The sequence below is a fragment of the Scylla paramamosain genome, chromosome 30 (genome assembly GCF_035594125.1).
Source record: "Scylla paramamosain isolate STU-SP2022 chromosome 30, ASM3559412v1, whole genome shotgun sequence".
NCBI lineage: Eukaryota > Metazoa > Arthropoda > Malacostraca > Decapoda > Portunidae > Scylla > Scylla paramamosain.
The window spans coordinates 2173738-2195143 of record NC_087180.1 but is presented as its reverse complement, the minus strand read 5'-3'; the positions used below and the strand labels follow the sequence as shown (position 1 = coordinate 2195143).

General features: G+C 49.1%; 1 protein-coding gene and 1 pseudogene across 1 annotated transcript; one reads left to right on the top strand and one right to left on the bottom strand.

Moving 5' to 3' along the window:
* Nucleotides 1–235: 235 nt before the first annotated feature.
* On the bottom strand, nucleotides 236–349 carry LOC135116248 (5S ribosomal RNA; annotated as a pseudogene).
* Nucleotides 350–18803: 18454 nt separating this feature from the next.
* On the top strand, nucleotides 18804–20570 carry LOC135116130 (uncharacterized). Its single transcript, XM_064033331.1, has 3 exons — nucleotides 18804–19198; nucleotides 19283–19386; nucleotides 19451–20570. The coding sequence occupies exons 1-3, from the start codon at nucleotides 18804–18806 to the stop codon at nucleotides 20422–20424; spliced, it is 1473 nt and encodes a 490-aa protein (XP_063889401.1). The 3' UTR covers nucleotides 20425–20570.
* Nucleotides 20571–21406: the final 836 nt, after the last annotated feature.

Sequence of the window (21406 nt, the reverse complement as noted above, 5' to 3'; positions counted from 1 at the left end):
ACGTCTCTCTAAAGAATGTAAATTTAACAACTTCAATCTCGCCTCGTAAGGAATACACCTCATCCCCTGTATCCTTTTAGTCTTTCTCCTCTGTACTGATTCTAATAGACCTATATCTTTCCTGTAATGTGGGGACCAGAACTGCACAGCGTAGTCTAGATGAGGTCTGACCAGTGCCAAGTATAACTTTGATATTACTTCCGGCCTTCTACTTTTAACACTCCAAATGTTGGAATGCCAACAACATCTGGTGTTCCCAGGCGGTCACCCATCCAAGTACTAACCGGACCCAACGTTGCTTCGCTGATCAGACGAGAAGCGGTGTATTCAACGTGGTGTGGTCGTTGAACGTCCTAGTGGAGCGATGATGGATGAATCTCTTTACCTTGTTGTGTTCGCATCAACCGATTATTTTTCAAGTATAGGAATACTCTTCAAAGCACTACACAGCAAGCCTCTTCATAACTACACACACACACACTCCTCTCTCTCTCTCTCTCTCTCTGATCCAGGCTGAGTCGAAAGGAAGCGGGCTGCACAGTGCCAGTTTCACGACAGGCATGCTAGAACTCGATGGTTCGTGGAGGGAGATCAGGTGTACACTCATTTTGGAGGACCCAGGTTCGAATGGGTTCAGGAAACATCCAGTCTGTAACGGGCTCTCTATCTTACATAATCAAGCCTGTTCACAGTCGTGTAGAGACACGTTGATCACATTAGGAGCCGCCTCACCGAAGCCCTTCCATGACCTACAGATGTCACTGTGCCTTGCTTAAGAGAACCAAGAACGGAACCCAATCTTTACGATGATAACCCCACAGATTATCTCCCATCACATTCTCCATTACCAAGTGTTTCAGTTCCTGAGGTTGAAGCTTCTGAAGTAGTGAAATCGCAAGTATTAAGTGTTCTTGTTCCTGAGGCCCGAGCTGCTACCACGAATTTCGAGGCGGCTCCGGCAACAAGACGTTCTGGTAGTATCAGGCACGCTCCGGATCGGCTTGGCATCAATCATGGATGAGTTGTATTTTTTAATAGTTATCTGGTGTTGTTTTAAGAATAAATAAGCTAGTTTCTATTGCTTTGTTGCAACTCGAACAATGTGAATATTGATTATTGTACGTACCGTATATGTGTATGTAGATATGCAATATTGCTTTCAAGTTTAAGGAGGGAGGAGTATGTGGTGATTGTTTGCTAGTTGGGTTCTGTTACTACGAAGCAGGTTCTGTTACTACGAAGCAATTTTTTGTATTGGTTCGAATCTGTACTGGTGATAGGTGTTTAGTCTGGCGTCACTGTTAGACGGGGAGGAGCTGCCGACCAGGCGACGCTAAACCTGGTAACTGCCGCGCCGTGTCTACATTCCTCTGGGCTCACTACACAACAGTCCTGATGAAAAGTTTTTTTTTATAAGCGTCTTCTATATACTGTATTATCAATGAGTTGCTCTGCGTTCGCAGCGTATCTACAATGGAGTGGAAGCGCGTTCGCAGTGCGTTCGCTAAGCATGAGTCGCCACGCAATTTGTAGCACAGTCGCTGTCCAGGAAGTCGCAGCGGAGTCGCCATCAAAATTCGCCGATGTGTGAACGGGGCTTTAAAAGAGATATTTTCTCGCGTTGTCATAAAAGCCAGGGCCAGTGTGTGTCCGTCGTGGTAACGCGTAGATCAGTACTGTACTATGTACAGAATGATTCTTTGGAGTGGAGAGAAGAGTATAATCTAGGAGTGGTGCTGGTTGCGATAAGGACGGAGGGAGGAGTGGCGGAGCAAAGCAAGGAGTGAGTGGCAACAAAGTGAATAGGTGGACAAGGTGAGGTAAACACGGCTGCTGCTCATTAATGGCGGGGCAGACTGCGCTCTCTGTGGTGTTGGGTGGCACCTTCTGTCTCCCCCACACTCCTGCACTCTGTATTGCTAATTAATGCAACTGAGATTCAAGAGATGCAGGATAATACGACTTGAGTAAACGCCTACACAAGGTCTGTGAATGGCATCAAAACGGATAGATTACTTTACAACGCATCGTCCAAACAAAGCAAGAGGACGCAAGAATACCTCAATATATTCAATATATTAAGATTCTTGTCAAACGAACCCAGACATTTTCTTAAAACAGGTCGTTAACAAATCTTCATTTGTTGCCTTCCTGTTCCATCTCATCCCGTGTGTTGATGCTTTGTGCTTTATAAATCATTGTGCCTGTAGAACTCAACCTGCATTCAAAAGTAACGCTTTGTGTTTTCAATGGGGAGCAGTGACTACGGAGGGCGAAGTAAAAACCGGAAAGTTGTTTGATTAGAAGGAAAATAAATAATGATTAGGAGGAAAATAAATAAGAAGTGAATGGGAAGAGTGAGAGATGAGTAAATGACCTTTTCCTGACCTCTAATCCTTCTGCTTATGCTGTCACCCATTCTTCTCCGTTGGGCTCCTCCGATCACAATCTCATATCTTTATCTTGTCCTATCACTCCAATCCCTCCTCAGGATCCCCTAAGCGAAGGTGCCTCTGGCGTTTTGCCTCTGCTAGTTGGGGGGACCTGAGGAGGTATTTTGCTGATTTTCCTTGGAATGACTACTGCTTCCGTGTCAGAGACCCGTCTTTGTGTGCTGAGCGCATAACAGAGGTGATAGTGTCTGGCATGGAGGCATACATTCCTCACTCTTTTTCTCGTCCTAAATCTTCTAAACCTTGGTTTAACACAGCTTGTTCTCGTGCTATACATGGTAAAGAGGTGGCCCACAAAAGGTACTTAAGCCTTCTATCACCAGAATCTCATGCACTTTATATTTCTGCCCGGAACCATGCCAAGTCTGTTCTTCAACTAGCCAAAAACTCCTTCATTAACAGAAAATGTCAAAACCTTTCAAGATCTAACTCCCCTCGTGATTTCTGGCATCTAGCCAAAAATATCTCTAATAACTTTGCTTCTTCTTCTTCCCCTCCTCTATTTCAACCAGATGGTACCACTGCTATCACATCTATTTCTAAAGCTGAACTCTTTGCTCAAACTTTTGCTAAGAACTCTACCTTGGACGATTCTGGACTTGTTCCTCCCTCTCCTCCACCCTCTGACTACTTCATGCCACCTATTAAAATTCTTCGCAATGATGTTTTCCATGCCCTCGCTGGCCTAAACCCTCGGAAGGCTTATGGACCTGATGGGATCCCTCCTATTGTTCTCCGAAACTGTGCCTCCGTGCTTGCACCTTGCCTAATCAAACTCTTTCAGCTCTTTCTGTCAACATCTACCTTTCCTTCTTGCTGGAAGTTTGCCTACATTCAACCTGTTCCTAAAAAGGGTGACCGTTCTAATCCCTCAAACTACCGTCCTATTGCTTTAATTTCCTGCTTATCTAAAGTTTTTGAATCTATCCTCAACAGTAAGATTCTTAAACATCTATCATTTCACAACCTTCTATCTGATCGCCAGTATGGGTTCCGTCAAGGCCACTCTACTGGTGATCTTCTGGCTTTCCTTACTGAGTCTTGGTCATCCTCTTTTAGAGATTTTGGTGAAACTTTTGCTGTTGCCTTGGACATATCAAAAGCTTTTGATATAGTCTGGCACAAACCTTTGATTTCCAAACTACCCTCCTACGGTTTCTATCCTTCTCTCTGTAACTTCACCTCAAGTTTCCTTTCTGACCGTTCTATTGCTGCTGTGGTAGACGGTCACTGTTCTTCTCCTAAATCTATAAACAGTGGTGTTCCTCAGGGTTCTGTCCTGTCACCCACTCTCTTCTTATTATTCATTAATGATCTTCTTAACCAAACTTCTTGTCCTATCCACTCCTACGCTGATGATACCACTCTGCACTTTTCCACGTCTTTTCATAGACGTCCAACCCTTCAGGAGGTAAACATATCACGCAGGGAAGCCACAGAACGCCTGACTTCTGATCTTTCTAAAATTTCTGATTGGGGCAGAGCAAACTTGGTATTGTTCAATGCCTCAAAAACTCAATTCCTCCATCTATCAACTCGACATAACCTTCCAGACAACTATCCCCTCTTCTTCAATAACACTCAACTGTCCCCCTCTTCAACACTGAACATCCTCGGTCTGTCCTTTACTTATAATCTGAACTGGAAACTTCACATCTCATCTCTAGCTAAAACAGCTTCTTTGAAGTTAGGTGTTCTGAGACGTCTCCGCCAGTTTTTCTCACCCCCCCCAGCTGCTAACTCTGTACAAGGGCCTTATCCGTCCATGTTTGGAGTATGCTTCACATGTCTGGGGGGGTTCCACTCATACTGCTCTTCTAGACAGGGTGGAATCAAAAGCTTTTCGTCTCATCAACTCCTCTCCTCTAACTGACTGTCTTCAGCCTCTCTCTCACCGCCGCAATGTTGCATATCTAGCTGTCTTCTACCGCTATTTTCATGCTAACTGCTCTTCTGATCTTGCTAACTGCATGCCTCCCCTCCTTCCGCGGCCTCGCTGCACAAGACTTTCTTTCTTCTTTCTCTCACCCCTATTCTGTCCACATCTCTAACGCAAGAGTTAACCAGTATTCTCAATCATTCATCCCTTTCTCTGGTAAACTCTGGAACTCCCTGCCTGCTTCTGTATTTCCACCTTCCTATGACTTGAATTCCTTCAAGAGGGAGGTTTCAAGAAACTTATTCATCAATTTTTGACCACTGCTTTGACCCTTTTATGGGACTGGCATTTCAGTGGGCATTTTTTTATTAGATTTTTGTTGCCCTTGGCCAGTGTCCTTCCTACATAAAAAAAAAAAAAATACAGGAATGACTGAAGAGGGTGAAGGAGAACGAGGAGGGATTGAAGCACAAGTAAGGGGACGGATATTGAGGAGAGTGAGGAAGCAGGAGGAAATAAAGAAGACATTGTAAAGGGTGAAGGAGGAGGAGGGATTGAAGGTAAAGGATGGGAAGCAACATAAAAGGGTGAAAAATGGGAGGGAAAACAAACCAGGCGAAACATATTAAAATGAAGGAAAAGCAACAGGCAATATGATTTTTGTCCAGTGGAGTCCTCTGGTGTAATGAATTATAACCTGATTCTGAAAATAAGGATAAGAAAGAAACTTCAGGAGAACGAGAATTTTTAGAAAAGAGAGAGAAGAAGTGGCAGAAATGCAGAAGGAAGAACAACCGCGAGGCTCTTGTGTAATGGGTTAAAATGGTGAGGCGAAAATAAAGATTAGCGAGATGCTGAGTGCCGCCGCATCCGCCACCACCACATTAACAACCCTTGCCGTAAACCTTCTCCCAGGCCATTTCCCTCACAGACCGAGATGAACATTCCAGTGTAAGTGTGGACATTGTGATAAGTGTAGACAGGCGGTGAAAGGAACAGAATTTGAGAAATGAACAGTATTCCCGACTAGTTTCGCGCTGAGCTTCGTCAGGAGAGGATAAAAGCTTCATAAGATCAGATTATCGGGAATAAAGTGATAATTTCTCAGCCAGTGTTTCCCTCACCACCTGCTTCCATTGCCACGTCTGGCATGCACAACATTCATTCGGCGAGTGAAGGGTTATTTTTTTCTTCCTTCTGCTACTCTCAACATCCTCACTATTTATAAGTAATATTTATCTATGCATGTTGTTATCTGGTATAGGGTTGCTCCTCCTACACAGATAACATTCTTTAATGATAGTGTTTATGTTTATGAATACTGGACAGACACAGAACAACAACACTAGCTGAAGCAGAAGCCTCGTTTGGAAGCGCTGAGAGGGAGACTGACAGGCTTTGTTGTCACAAACTTGCACAGCAACTCTTGCGTGGCCGTTCGGGACTCGCTACGCGCTCGGCGCTGATTACCGACAAAGACACGTACTCAGGAAAAAAATGAAATTCCGCTAAGTTAGTTTTGGCTTCACAAATCTGATTTGCCATGAAACCCTCCAACTTGGTGACGTTGTAAAAGAGACCAAGATAATTGCACATCTGGCGCCTGTTTGAAGGATAGGCAACATTTTCTGCAACAAGACTTTTGCCAGATTTCCTCAACTCAGTCTTGCATGGCAGTCCATTAGTTAACTGTGTGTGTGTGTGCGTGTGTGTGTGTGTGTGTGTGTGTGTGTGTGTGTGCTAGGGGTACATCGCTTGAGATCCGCACGCTCGACTCACAACCAAGAAAGTCGGTATTTGGATCCTGGGCGCGGCGAGGTAGATGGGCAAGCCTCTTGGTGTATAGCCCCTGTTCATCCAGCAACAAGTAGGTATGGGATATAAGCTGAGAGGATTGTGATCTCGATGTACCGGTGTCTGGCGTGGGGAGTGGTCTCAGTCCTACTCAAAACACATGAGCAGGTGGAACTCTTTTGTTTTGGTAGAGAAAGAAAAACTCTGATTTCAAACTCCAGCTTAGGCCGTCACACATAGATGAATGCTCCGACAGGACCCTGTAGCCCATGGCGTCTCCCGGTCGTCTTGGAGCTCCCATGCCTCCGGATTCGAGGCTCAGGGGGTCAAGGCGGTGGGAATAGGGATAGCACACCCACCTTTCCGAAAAGTTTAATCATTTAATTGCACAGGTCTATTCCGTGAAGACGTCGTCGTCGACATCGACGAACTACCAAGAGAGAGAGAGAGAGGGTGTGCTAGAGATGAGGATGGGATGTGTTGTTCCTATCTCACGTTTCTCTTGAGAAGAATAATCCATCAGACAAAGTAATTATGCAAAAGACAGTGATAAATGTTTTTGTGCCCACACAGTGTGTGGGTGTGCAGAGACCGTGCACGTGTGTGAGGCGGAGTGGAGGGACTGAATGGAGACTGGTAAGGGAAAGAAAAAAATAATACACGCAAAAAGGAGAGATGGAATGATAAATGTATGTAGAAAAGAAAGATGCAATGGATGAGAAAGGCACGTGGAAAAGAAAAGTTTTTGAGGGAGAGGGGAAAGATTGCCAGTAAAAATGAGGGATGAAGGGAAGAATGATGAAGGGAGACAAACAGCAATAGGGAGCGTGGAGGAACATTTGTGATAAAATGGCGACGTAAGATTTATGAAGGACAAAAAATAATAGAACGAGATTTGAAGGGAAATGAGGAAAGAGAGACAGATGAGAAGCATGAGTGAGAAGCAGAGGAACATGGCCGAGGGTTTAGGAAGCAGGACAAGACACAAGCACAGGCAGACAGGAGGGAAGGTGTGACAAAGTCCGTCTTAACCCGTCCTCCTTCCCTTCTTGATGTAGCGTGAGTGGAGGCGGCAGCATGGAGGAGGGTTGGCAGAGGCGTGAACTGAGAAAGATAGTGATGATGGATATGGTGGTGGTGGGGATGTTGTCGGGGGAGTTGGTGGGAAATTACTGTTACACATATAAACACACTCCAATCTGTCTGTCACGGGATAAATATCCTTCACCCCTCAGAGGCGTTAAAGTGAGAGGTGAACGACTAAATCTATTTCACTCATCCGTTATTCTAATTCAGAAACAATATGTTCCTACCTCTTTTTAAATTTACCTTTATCATGATTAAATCCCTTATTTCTAGTGCAGGTAGACACGATAATACATTTTCTTCTATTACTTTTTTCCGCCGATGTGTTTAAACAATGCGTGAGGCTTTAAGAGGGGATTTCTGCATCAATGTTTTTAAAAGCAAGTGTTGTCTGGGCTTCATGAAGTTAAACGGATGGAAAAACTGTAAACTAACATTGAGATTTCATACAAAAACTGTCATTTGCAGACAGTGAGAGAGAGAGAGAGAGAGAGAGAGAGAGAGAGAGAGAGAGAGAGAGTGTGTGTATGTGTGTGTAAGTAACTCTCAGCACCCATGGCACACCTTATCCCCTCAAGAAGCCCCATCCCAGGCCCCCCTATATTACCCCCGTGTTGTGGTGAATCAAACCATTTGGTCTCTGGAGTGTGGATGAATCTAGCAGCGATGAGAGAGAATTTTCGCAGAGGAGCCCGAACTTAACTATTGTGGCGGCATAGACAAAAGGATGGATGGAAGGTGGAAGACGGTGTGGAATCTTTACAACATTGGAAAGTAAACTACGCAAAACCAACCTCGCATTTAGTCAGCCTGTCAAAAAAATATAATGGCCTAAAATATCAGTCAATATAAAGTAGTAGTGGTACATTGTGTATATATATATATATATATATATATATATATATATATATATATATATATATATATATATATATATATATATATATATATATATATATATATATATATATATATATATATATATATATATATATATATATATATATATATATATATATATATATATATATATATATATATATATATATATATATATATTATATAATATAATTATATAATTAATATATATAATATATAATATATATAATATATAATATATATATTATATAATATATTATATAATATATATATATATATATATATATATATATATATATATATATATATATATATATATATATATATATATATATATATATATATATATATATATATATATATATATATATATATATATATATATATATATATATATATATATATATATATATATATATATATATATATATATATATATATATATATATATATATATATATATATATATATATATATATATATATATATATATATATATATATATATATATATATATATATATATATATATATATATATATATATATATATATATATATATATATATATATATATATATATATATATATATATATATATATATATATATATATATATATATATATATATATATATATATATATATATATATATATATATATATATATATATATATATATAATTTTTTTTTTAAGTTTGTCTTGGAAAACAAAACCACATAAAAAGGACCACTGCAGAAATACAAACTTACGATAGCTAAGCATCACTACCAGGGAGAGACAGAACAGCCAGCAGATGAACACACGCGATGGAACAGCCAGCAGATGAACACTCGCTCACTAAAGTCTCCTGATGCACAATGCCGCTCTACATCCCCTCACGCCAAAAATTTACACAATGGAAGCTAAATCACGGATCCAGAAATGATTCTGAGAAGCAAAGAAAATATTGCTTCATTCCCCTCCTGCCTGCAGTCAGCGCCTCCTGCTTGCCCGCCCGTGTTAATTGTTGGTACGGGAGTGGTGTGATTAATTCCCAAAGTGGAGACTGGCAGATAATCGCTGCATGCTGCCCCGACCAGCTTCTGACGCCTCCACTCCGTCTCAGGCACATCGATTAGAGAAGAAATGTTGCGGGAGATTATCAACAGACATCAGGGTCTCACTGGCCTCGATCATCACCCTTCTTTATTCTTATCTCATGTCTTCCTTTAATTTTCTGTCTGCTGTTACTTTCTTTACTACTTAAAGGTTACCATTTCCTTATTTTCATTCTCTTACTCTCATTGTCTAAGAGCATTAGAAGCAGTGGCGGCTCGTCAATAGGGACTGCGAGACTGCAGCCACCCCCCCCCCAGTGGATTTCTAGGATTCACGAAAATAATGTTAATTTATTTATGTTTGACTATCATTCACATGAAAACATCAATTCTCATATGTTTATATGAAAAAAAAAGTACTGTAAAACAATGAGGAATTACGGAAATTATTTACTATTTAATGATACGAAAGCGGGGAGAAATGGGGGGAGGCTTCCCGGGCGGAATGGCGAGTGTGGACTGCGTCCAGCGCAGTCTCGTCTCGGCCGTTGTTGTGGCTAGGTGAGTGTTCTTGCGTCGGTCTTATTTTCGATCGTGTTTTTCAATTTGTCAGGGATGATTTTAAAATATTATTGATCAGTGATTGCTTGTGCTCAATCTTGATTATCATAGATGGTGTAAAATCACAGAAACATCGTATAAAATAGTATTTTTTACAATAGCAATAAAACCATTTAAGATTTTATTTGTCTGAATGTGAGACAGCCCCCCCATCAGTAACAGTCACGAGCCGCCACTGATTAGAAGATAAGCACATAAAGGAAGCAACAAGAAGCCTCCAGGCCTATATGCGGCAGTCCCTGTGTAAGATGTGCATACCTACCTGTGTCCATCTAACATTTCCATCCATAAATTTAATTCTTTAAATTTCCTAACTGGGTATCCACTAACAACATGACTACTAAATCTATTCCACACGTTATTCTACTTCAGAAACAATATGTTCCTACCTCTTTTTAAATCAATACCTTTATCATGATTAAATCTCTTGTTTCTAGTCCTAGCCCTCAAGCCTTTGTTTACGTCCCTTGTGCCAACCTTGTCAGATGTCCCTTTTAATATTCGCCTCTCTCTCAGGTGGGCGGCGACGTCCAGCTCTCTAGATTGATGCCTTATTTCTCATTGAAATAAATACATTGGACAGTTGTGGCCTTGTCCTGCTGGGCATCGAGTTGCCTCTGCTACTCCACATGATGACTGGTAGAGGAAACCGCCTCGTTCGAACCACAACGAGAAAAACTAGGAATCGAAACACAAGATTCTGATTTCGAGTTCAACACAGAGCAGGACGAGTCAATTTAGTTGACGCTCCTCTGAAGGGAAGCTCGAGCCACCATTACTTGAACCAGGACAACACAAGGACTGATTCATCTCAAATCCCACGCAGCTGCACATGGTGACGAGCAAGAGTTAACCAGTATTCTGAATCATTCATCCCTTTCTCTGGTAAACTCTGGAACTCCCTGCCTGCTTCTGTATTTCCACCTTCCTATGACTTGAATTCCTTCAAGAGGGAGGTTTCAAGACACTTATCCACCAATTTTTGACCACTGTTTTGACCCTTTTATGGGACTGGCATTTCAGTGGGCATTTTTTTTACTGGCCCTTGGCCAGTATCCTTCCTACATGAAAAAAAAAAAAATGGGGTTGTCTTACGCCGGGCAGGATGAATAGTGAGCGTCAAGACGGGACACGCGAGGCAGGCAGGTACAATTCCCATTGTAACATATATAATAAAACACGATGATATGACTATTTTAAAGTTGACAAATAGTGGCAGTAGAGAGAAGTGGTATTTGTTGTGGTCTGTGACTGAATGCCACTTCAAAGTGTACGTCCTGCACCTGTACGTAGCACACCTGGCACCTGCTCCATCAGTACCCTCGGCAACTGCCCCACCAGCACCCTCAGGATCTGCACCACCAGCACCCTCGAAACCTTTTTATTATTATTATTTTTTTTTTATGTAGGATGGACACTGGCCAAGGGCAACAAAAATCCAATAAAAAAAATGCCCACTGAAAAGCCAGTCCCATAAAAGGATCCAAAGCGTTAGTTAAAAATTGATGAATAAGTGTCTTGAAACCTCCCTCTTGAAGGCATTCAAGTCATAGGAAGGTGGAAATACAGAAGCAGGCAGGGAGTTCCAGAGTTTACCAGAGAAAGGGATGAATGAGAATACTGGTTAACTCTTGCGTTAGAAAGGTGGACAGAATAGGGGTGAGAGAAAGAAGAAAGTCTTGTGCAGCGAGGCCGCGGGAGGATGGGAGGCATGCAGTTAGCAAGATCAGAAGAGCAGTTAGCATGCAAATAGCGGTAGAAGGCAGCTAGAGATGCAACATTGCGGCGGTGAGAGAGAGGCTGAAGACTGAGTTAGAGGAGAGGAGTTGATGAGACGAAAAGCTTTTGATTCCACCCTGTCTGGAAGAGCAGTATGAGTGGAACCCCCCCAGACATGTGAAGCATACTCCATACATGGACTGATAAGGCTCTTGTACAGAGTTAGCAGCTGGAGGGGTGAGAAAAACTGGCGGAGACGTCTCAGAACACCTAACTTCATAAAAGCTGTTTTAACTAGAGATGAGATGTGAAATTTCCAGTTCAGATTATAAGTAAAGGACAGACCGAGGATGTTCAGTGTAGAAGAGGGGGACAGTTGAGTGTCATTGAAGAAGAGGGGATAGTTGTCTGGAAGGCTGTGTCGAGTTGATAGATGGAGGAATTAAGTTTTTGAGGCATTGAACAATATCAAGTTTACTGTCCCAATCAGAAATTTTAGAAAGATCAGAAGTCAAGAGTTCTGTGGCTTCCCTGCATGAAATGTTTACCTCCTGAAGGGTTGGACGTCTATGAAAAACGTGGAAAAGTGCAGGGTGGTATCATCAGCGTAGGAGTGGATAGGACAAGAAGTTTGGTTTAGAAGATCATTAATGAATAATAAAAAGATAGACAGGACAGAACCCTGAGGAACACCACTGTTAATAGATTTAGGAAAAGAACAGTGACCGTCTACCACAGCAGCAATAGAACGGTCAGAAAGGAAACTTGAGAAGAAGTTACAGAGAGAAGGATAGAAGCTGTAGGAGGGTGGTTTGGAAATCAAAGCTTTGTGCCAGACTCTATCAAAAGCTTTTGATATGTCCAAGGCAACAGCAAAAGTTTCATCAAAATCTCTAAAAGAGGATGACCAAGACTCAGTAAGGAAAGCCAGAAGATCACCAGTAGAGCGGCCTTGACGGAACCCATACTGGCGATCAGATAGAAGGTTATGAAGTGATAGATGTTTAAGAATCTTCCTGTTGAGGATAGATTCAAAAACTTTAGATAGGCAGGAAATTAAAGCAATAGGACGGTAGTATGAAGGATTAGAACGGTCATCCTTTTTAGGAACAGGCTGAATGTAGGCAAACTTCCAGCAAGAAGGAAAGGTGGATGTTGACAGACAGAGCTAAAAAGAGTTTGACTAGGCAAGGTGCAAGCACGGAGGCACAGTTTCAGAGAACAATAGGAGGGACCCCATCAAGTCCATAACCCTTCCGAGGTTTTAGGCCAGCGAGGGCATGGAAAACATCATTGCGAAGAATTTTAATGGGTGGCATGAAGTAGTCAGAGGGTGGAGGAGAAGGAGGAACAAGCCCAGGATCATCCAAGGTAGAGATTTTAGCAAAGGCTTGCCCGAAGAGTTCAGCTTTAGAAATAGATATGATAGCAGTGGTGCCATCTGGTTGAAATAAAGGAAGGAAAGAAGAAGAAGCAAAGTTATTGGAAATTTTTTTGGCTAGATGCCAGAAATCACGAGGGGAGTTAGATGTTGAAAGATTTTGACACTTTCCATTAATGAAGGAGTTTTTAGCTAGTTGGAGAAATATAAAGTGCATGAGATTCTGGTGATGAAAGGCTTAAGTAGCTTTTGTGGGCCACCTCTCTATCATGTATAGCACGAGAACAAGGTGTGTTAAACGAAGGTTTAGAAGGTTTAGGACCAGAAAAAGAGTGAGGAATGTACGCCTCCACGCCAGACACTATCACCTCTGTTATGCGCTCAGCACAACAAAGACGGGTCTCTGACACGGAAGCAGTAATCATTCCAAGGAAAATCAGCAAAATACCTCCTCAGGTCCCCCCAACTAGCAGAGGCAAAACACCAGAGGCACCTTCGCTTAGGGGGATCCTGAGGAGGGATTGGAGCGATAGGATATGAGATTGTGATCGGAGGAGCCCAACGGAGAACAAAGGGTTACAGCATAAGCAGAAGGATTAGAGGTCAGGAAAAGGTCAAGAATGTTGGGCGTATCTCCAAGACTGTCAGGAATACGAGTAGGGTGTTGTACCAATTGCTCTAGGTCGTGGAAGATAGCAAAGTTGAAGGCTAGTTCACCAGGATGGTCAGTGAAGGGAGAGGAAAGCCAAACCTGGTGGTGAACATTAAAGTCACCAAGAATGGAGATATCTGCAAGAGGGAACATGGTCAGAATATGCTCCACTTTGGAAGTTAAGTAGTCAAAGAATTTCATATAGTCAGAGGAGTTAGGTGAGAGGTATACAGCACAAATAAATTAAGTTTGAGAGTGAGTCTGTAGTCGTAGCCAGATGGTGGAAAACTCGGAGGATTCAAAAGCGTGGGCACGAGAGCAGGTTAAGTCATTGCGCACATAAACGCAGCATCCAGCTTTGGATCGAAAATGAGGAGAGAGAACGTAGGGACATTTATGGTCCACTCCCCAGGTGGGGACTCCGAGGCTGGTGTAGGAGTCGCTATGATGATTTTAAAATTTTTGAGTGAAGGGTGTGTGTGTTATTAGGTGCTTGTAGTTTTGTGGGGAGGAAGAGAGTTGTCTTTAGAGGGCAGGTTGTGACTGCCCCCTTGTGTTCAGACACAAAGGGAAACGTTCACTGAGGTCACACCTAGGTTTAATGATAAGTTCACAGAACCCCCTGAACAGTGCTTTAGACCTAACTGGGAGTAATCATCGTTTCGGCAGGTGTCTACTGCCTCCTCCTGCACCACCAGAACCCTCGGCACCTGCACAAGAAGCACACTTGGCACCTACACCACCAGAACCCTCATCACTTGTACCACCAGCACCCTCGGCATGTGCACCAACAGCAGCCTCGACACCTACACCGCCAGCATCATCGGTACCTGTACCACCAGCGCCCTCGGCACCTGCACCATCAGCACACCTGGCACCTGCACTACCAGCAGAACTGGCACCTGCATCACCAGCAGAACTGGCACCTGCACCACCAACACCCTCGGCACCTGCACCACCAGCACACCTGGTACCTGCACCACCAGCACCCTCGGCACCTGCACCACCAGCAACCTCGGCACCTGTACCACCAGCACCCTCGGGAACTGCACCACCAGCACCCTTGGCACTTGCGCCACCAGAAACCTCGGCACCTGCACCACCAACACACCTGGCACCTGCACCACTAGCACCCTTGGAACCTGCTCCACAAGCACTCTCAGAACCTGCAGGAGGTTTGCTGGTGGTGCAGGCGCGGATGGTGCTGGTGGTTCAGGTGTTAGGTGTGCTGGTGGTTCAGGTGTCAGGTACGCTGATGGTGCAGGTGTCGAAGATGCTGGTGGAGCAGGTGCCGAGAGTGCTGGTGGTGCAGGTACCAGGTGATCTGGTCGTGCAGGTGCCGAGGGTGCTGGTAGTGTAGGTGTCGAGGATGATGGTGGTGCAGGTGCCGAGAGTGCTGGTGGTGTAGGTGCCGAGGGTGCTGGTGGTGCAGGTGCCGAGAGTGCTGGTGGTGCATGTGCTGAGGTTGCTGGTTGTGCAGGTGCCAAGAATGCTGGTGGTGCAGGTGTCGAGGGTGCTGATGGTGCAGGTGCCGAGGGTGCTGGTGGTGCAGGTGCTGAGAGTGCTGGTTGTGCAGGTGCCGAGAGTGCTGGTGGTGCAGGTGCCCACCACACCACCAGCACCCTCGGGATCCACACCACCAGCACCCTCGGCACCTGCACCACCAGCACCCTCGACACCTACCACCACCAGCCCCCTTGACAATTGCACCACGAGCACCCTCGGCACTTACACCACCAAAACTTTCGGCACCTGCACCAACGACACACTTGGTACCTGCACCACCAGTACCCTCGGCACCTGCACCGCCAGCACCCTTTGCACCTGCACCACCAGCACCCACGGCACCTGCACCACCAGCACACCTAGCACCTGCACCACCAGCACTCACGGCACCTGCATCACCAGCACCCTCGGCACCTGCACCACCAGCCACCCTAGCACCTGCACCACCAGCACACCTAGCACCTGCACCACCAGCACCCTCGGTACCTACAAGACTAGCACCCTCGTAATCTGCACCACCAGCACCCTCGGCACCTGCACCACTAGAACAACTGGTACCTGCACCACCAGAACCTTCGGCAACTGTTCCACCAGCACCCTGGGCACCTGTACCACCAGCACCCTCGGCACCTACTCCACCGCCACCCTCAGCACCAGCACCCTCGGCACCTGCACGATCAGCACCCTCGGCACCTGCAGCACCAGAACCAGCGCTGTCAGCACCCTCGGCACCAGCAGAAACAGCACCCTCGGCACCTGCACCACCAGCACCCTCGGAACCTGCACCACATGAACCCTCGGCACCTGCACCACCAGCAGGTGTGGTGGTGGTTCAGGTGTCGAGGGTGTTGATGGTGCAGGTGCCGACGGTGCTGGTGGTGCAGGTGCCGAGGATGCTGGAGGTGCAGGTGCCGAGGGTGCTGGTGGTGCAGGTGCCAAGGGAGATGGTGGTACAGGTGCCGAGAGTGATGGTGGTACAGGTGACGAGGGGGAGGGTGGTGCAGGTACCGAGGGTGCTGGTCGTGTAGATTCCGAGGGTGCTGGTGGTGCAGGTTCCAAGAGTGCTGGTAGTGCAAGTACCAGATGTGCTGGCCGTGCAGATGCCGAGGGTGCAGGTGGTGTAGGTGCCGAAGGTACTGGTGGTGGAGGTGCCGAGGGTGCTAGTGGTGCAGGTGCTGAGGATGCTGGTTGTGCTGGTGCCGAGTGTGCTGGTGGTGCAGGTGCTGAGGGTGCTGTTTGTGCTAGTGCCGAGTGTGCTGATGGTGCAGGTGCCGATGGTGCTGGTGGCTCAAGTGTCAGGTGTGCTGGTGGTTTAGGCGTCAGGTGTGCTGATGGTGCAGGTTTCGAGGGTGCTGGCGGAGCAGGTACCAGGTGTGCTGGTCGTGCAGGTACCGAGGGTGCTGGTGGTGTAGGTGTCGAGGGTGCTGGTGGTGCAGGTGCCGAGAGTGCTGGTGGTGTAGGTGCCGAGAGTGCTGGTGGTGTACGTGCCGAGAGTGCATGTGGTGCAGGTGCTGAGGGTGCTGGTTGTGATGGTGCCGAGAGTGCTGGTGATGCAGGTGCCGAGGGTGCTGGTGGTGCAGGTGCCGAAGGTGCTGGTGGTGCAGGTGCTGAGGGTGCTGGTTGTGCAGGTGCCGAGAGTGCTGGTGGTGCAGGTGCCGAGAGTGCATGTGGTGCAGGTGCTGAGGGTGCTGGTTGTGAAGGTGCCGAGAGTGCTGGTAATGCAGGTGCCGAGGGTGATGGTGGTGCAGGTGCCGAGGGTGCTGGTGGTGCAGGTGCTGAGGGTGCTGGTTGTGCAGGTGCCGAGAGTGCTCGTGGTGCAGGTGCCGAGGGTGCTGGTGGTGCAGGTGCCAGGTGTGCTGGTGGTGCACATGCCGATGGTGCTGGTGGTTAAGGTGTCAGGTGAGCTGGTGGGAACCTGCACCAACAGAACTCTTGCCAGCTGCACCAACAGCACACCTGGCACCTACACCACCAGCACCCTCGGAACCTGCTCCTCCAGCACTCTCGGCACCTGCACCATCAGCACCCTCGGCACCTGCACCATCAGAACCCTCGGGACCTGCACCACCATCACCCTCGGAACCTGCACCATCAGCAGCCTCGCCAACTGCACCACTGGCACAATCAGTACCTGTACCACTTGCACCCTCGGCACCTGCACCACCAGCACCTTCGGAATCTGCACCACCAGCACTCTCGGCACCTGCTCCACCAGCACCCTCGGCACCTGTACCAACAGTACACCTGGCTCCTTCACCACCAGCACATCTGGTACCTTCACGACCAGCACCCTCGGCACTTGCACCACCAGAACCCTCGGCACCTGCACCACCAACACTCCTGGCATCAGCACCACCAGCACCCTCGGCAGCTGCTCTACCAGCGCCCTCGGCACCTGCATCACCAGCACCCTCAACACCTGTACCATCAGCACCCTCGGCACCTGCAGCACCAGCACCATCAGCACCTGCACCATCAAGCACACTCGGCACCTGCACCACTAGCACCCTCGGGACCTGCACCACCATCACCCTCGGAACCTGCACCACCATCAGCCTCGCCAACTGCACCACTGGCACAATCAGCACCTGTACCACCTGCACCCTCGGCACCTGCACCACCAGCACCCTCGGAATCTGCACCACCAGCACCCTCGGCATCTGCACCAACAGCACTCTCCGCACCTGTACCACCAGCATTCTCGGCACCTGCATCACCAGCACCCTCGGCACCTGCACCACCAGCACCCTCGGCACCTGCACCACCAGCACCCTCGGTATCTACACCAACAGCACCCTCGACACCTGCACCACCAGCACCCTCGTCACCTGCAAAACCAGCACTCTCGTCACCTGCACAACCAGCACTCTCGACACCTGCACCACTAGCACACCTGACACCTGCACCACCAGCACCCTCGTCACCTGCAAAAGCAGCACCCTCGTCACCTGCACAACCAGCACTCTCGACACCTGCACCACCAACAAACCTGACACCTGCACCACCAGCAGACCTGACACCTGCACCACCAGCACACCTGACATATGAACAACCAACATCCTCGGGATCCACACAAATCCAGCACACTTTTCACCTGCACCACCAGCACCCTCTATACCTGCCACCACCAGCACCCTCGACACCTCCACCACCAGCACCCTCGGCACCTACACCACCAAAACTTTCGGCACCTGCACCAACAACACACCTGACACCTGCACCACCAGCAACCTCGGCACCTACACCACCAAAATCTTCGGCACCTGCACCAACAACACACCTAGCACCAGCACCCTCTGCATCTACACCACCAGCATCCTCGGCACCTGCAACATCAGCACACCTGACACCTGCACCGCCAGCACACCTGCTACATGCACCCTCGGCACCTGAACCACCAGCACCCTCGGCACCGGCACTACTAGCACCCTCGGCACTTGCACCACCAAAACTCTCGGCACCTGCACCTCCAACACACCTGACACCTGTACCACCAGCACCCTCGGCACCTGTACCACCAAGACACCTGGCACCTGAACCACCAGCATCCTCGGCACCTGCACCACCAGCACACCTGGCACCTGCACCATCAGCAATCTCGGCACCTGCTCCACCAGCACCCTTGGCACCTGCTCCACCAGCACCCTCGGCACCTACACCACCAGCACACCTCTCTCCTGCACCACCAGCACACCTGGTACCTGCACGATCAGCACCCTCGGCACTTGCACCACCAGAATCCTCGGCACCTGCGCCACCAACACACATGGCACCAGCACCACCAGCACCCTCGGCATGTGTTCCACCAGCGCCCTCGGCACCTGCAGCACCAGCACCCTCAGCACCTGTACCATCAGCACCCTCGGCACCTGCAGCACCAGCACCCTCAGCATCTGCACCACCAGCACTCTCGGCACCTGCTCCACCAGCACCCTCGGCACCTGCACCACTAGCACACCTGGCTCCTGCATCATAAGCACACCTGGTACCTGCACGACCAGCACCCTCGGCACTTGCACCACCAGCACCCTCGGCACCTGCACCACCAGCACGCATGGTACCTGCACGACCAGCACCCTCGGCACTTGCACCACCAGAATCCTCGGCACCTGCACCACCAGCACCCTCGACACCTGCACCACCAGCATCCTCAGCACCTGCACCACCAGCACCATCGGCACCTGCACAAAGTGCTGGTGTCGATGGTGCTGCTGATGCACCATCAACACCCTAGGCACCAGCACAACCAGCATCCTCGGCACATGCTCCACCAGCACCCTCGGCACCTGCACCACCAGCACCCTCGACACCTGCTCCACCAGCACCCTCGGCACCTGCACCAGCAGCACCCTCAGCACCTGCACCACCAGCACCCGCGGTACCTGCACCACCAGCACACCTAGGACCTGCACTACCAGCACACCTAGCACCTTTACCACCAGCACCCTCGACACTTGCATTACCTGCACCCTCGGGATCTGCACCACCAGCACCCTCGGTACTTCCACCACCAGCACCCTCGGCACCTGCACCACCAGCACCCTCGGCACCTGCATCACTACCACCCTCGGTATCTGCACCACCAGCACCCTCGGCACCTGCACCCTTCGGCACCTGCACCACTAGCACACTTGGCACCTACAACACCAGGACCTTCGGCAACAACTCCACCAGCACTCTCGGCACCTGCTCCTCTAGCAACCTCGCAACTGCATTACCAGCACCCTCGGCACCTGCACCACCAAAACCCTCGGCACCTGCACCACCAGCACACCTAGGACCTGCACTACCAGCACACCTAGCACCTGCACCACCAACACCCTCGGCACTTGCATTACCAGCACCCTCGGGATCTGCACCACCGGCACGCTCGGCACTTGCACCACCAGCACCCTCGGCACCTGCACCACCAGCACCCTCGGCACCTGCATCACTACCATCCTCGGTATCTGCACCACCAGCACCCTCGGCACCTGCAACCTTCGGCACCTGCACCACCACCACACCTGGCACCTACAACACTAGAACCTTCGGCAAAACCCCAACCAGCACTCTCGGCACCTGCACCACCAGCACCCTCGGCACCTGCACTACCAGCACCCTCTGTACCTGCACCACCAGCACCCTCGGCATCTGCACTATCAGCACCCCGGCACCTGCACCACCAACACCCTCGGCACCTGCACCACCAGCACCCTCGGCACCTGCACCACAAGCACACTCGGTACCTGCACCACCAGCATCCTCAGCACCTGCACCACCAGCACCCTCGGCACCTGCACCACCAAAACCCTCAGCACCTGCACCACCAGCACACCTAGCACCTGCACCACCAGCACGCTCGTCACCTGCACTACCTGCACTTTCGGCACCTGCACCACCAGCACCCTCGGCACCCGCACTCCTTGGCACCTGAACCACCAGCACGCCTGGCACCTACAACTCCAGAACCTTCGACAACTGCTCCACCAGCACCCTCGGCACCTGCACCACTAGCACACCTGGCTCCTGCACCACCAGCACACCTGGTACCTGCACGACCAGCACCCTCGGCACTTGCACCACCAGCACCCTCGGCACCTGCACCAGCATCCTCGGCACCTGCACCACCAGCACTCTCGGCACCTGCACCACAAGCACCCTCGGTACCTGCACCACCAGCACCCTCAGCACCTGCACCACCAGCACCCTCGGCACCTGCACCACCAAAACCCTCGGCACCTACACCACCAGCACACCTAGCACCTGCACCACCAGCACGCCTAACACCTACACCACCAGCACGCTCGGCACCTGCACTACCACCACACTCGGGATTAGCACCACCAGGATGCTCGGCACCTGCACCACCAGCATCCTCGCCATCTATACCACCACCAACCTCGGCACTTGCACCACCATAATCCTCGGCACCTGCACCACCAGCACACCTGACATCTACACCACCAGAACCTTCGGCACCTGCTCCACCAGCACCCTCGGCACCTGCTCCACAAGCATCCTCGGCACCTGCTGCACCAACACCCTTGGCACCTGCTCCACCAGCACACTTGGCACCTGCTCCACCAGCACCCTCGACACCTGCTCCACCAGCACCCTCGGCACCTGCTCCACCAGCACTCTCGTCACCTGCTCCACCAGCACCCTCGGCACCTGCACCACCAGCACCATCGGCACCTGCACCACCAGCATCCTTGGCATCTGCACCACCAGCACCCTTGGCCCCTGCACCCCCAGCACCCTCGGCACCTGCACCACCAGCACCATCGGCACATGCAGCACCATTACGTTCGGCACCTGCACCACCAGCACCATCGGCACCTGCACCACCAGCACACCTGACACCTGCACCACCAGCACCCTTGGCAGCTGCACCACCAGCACACCTGGCACCTGCA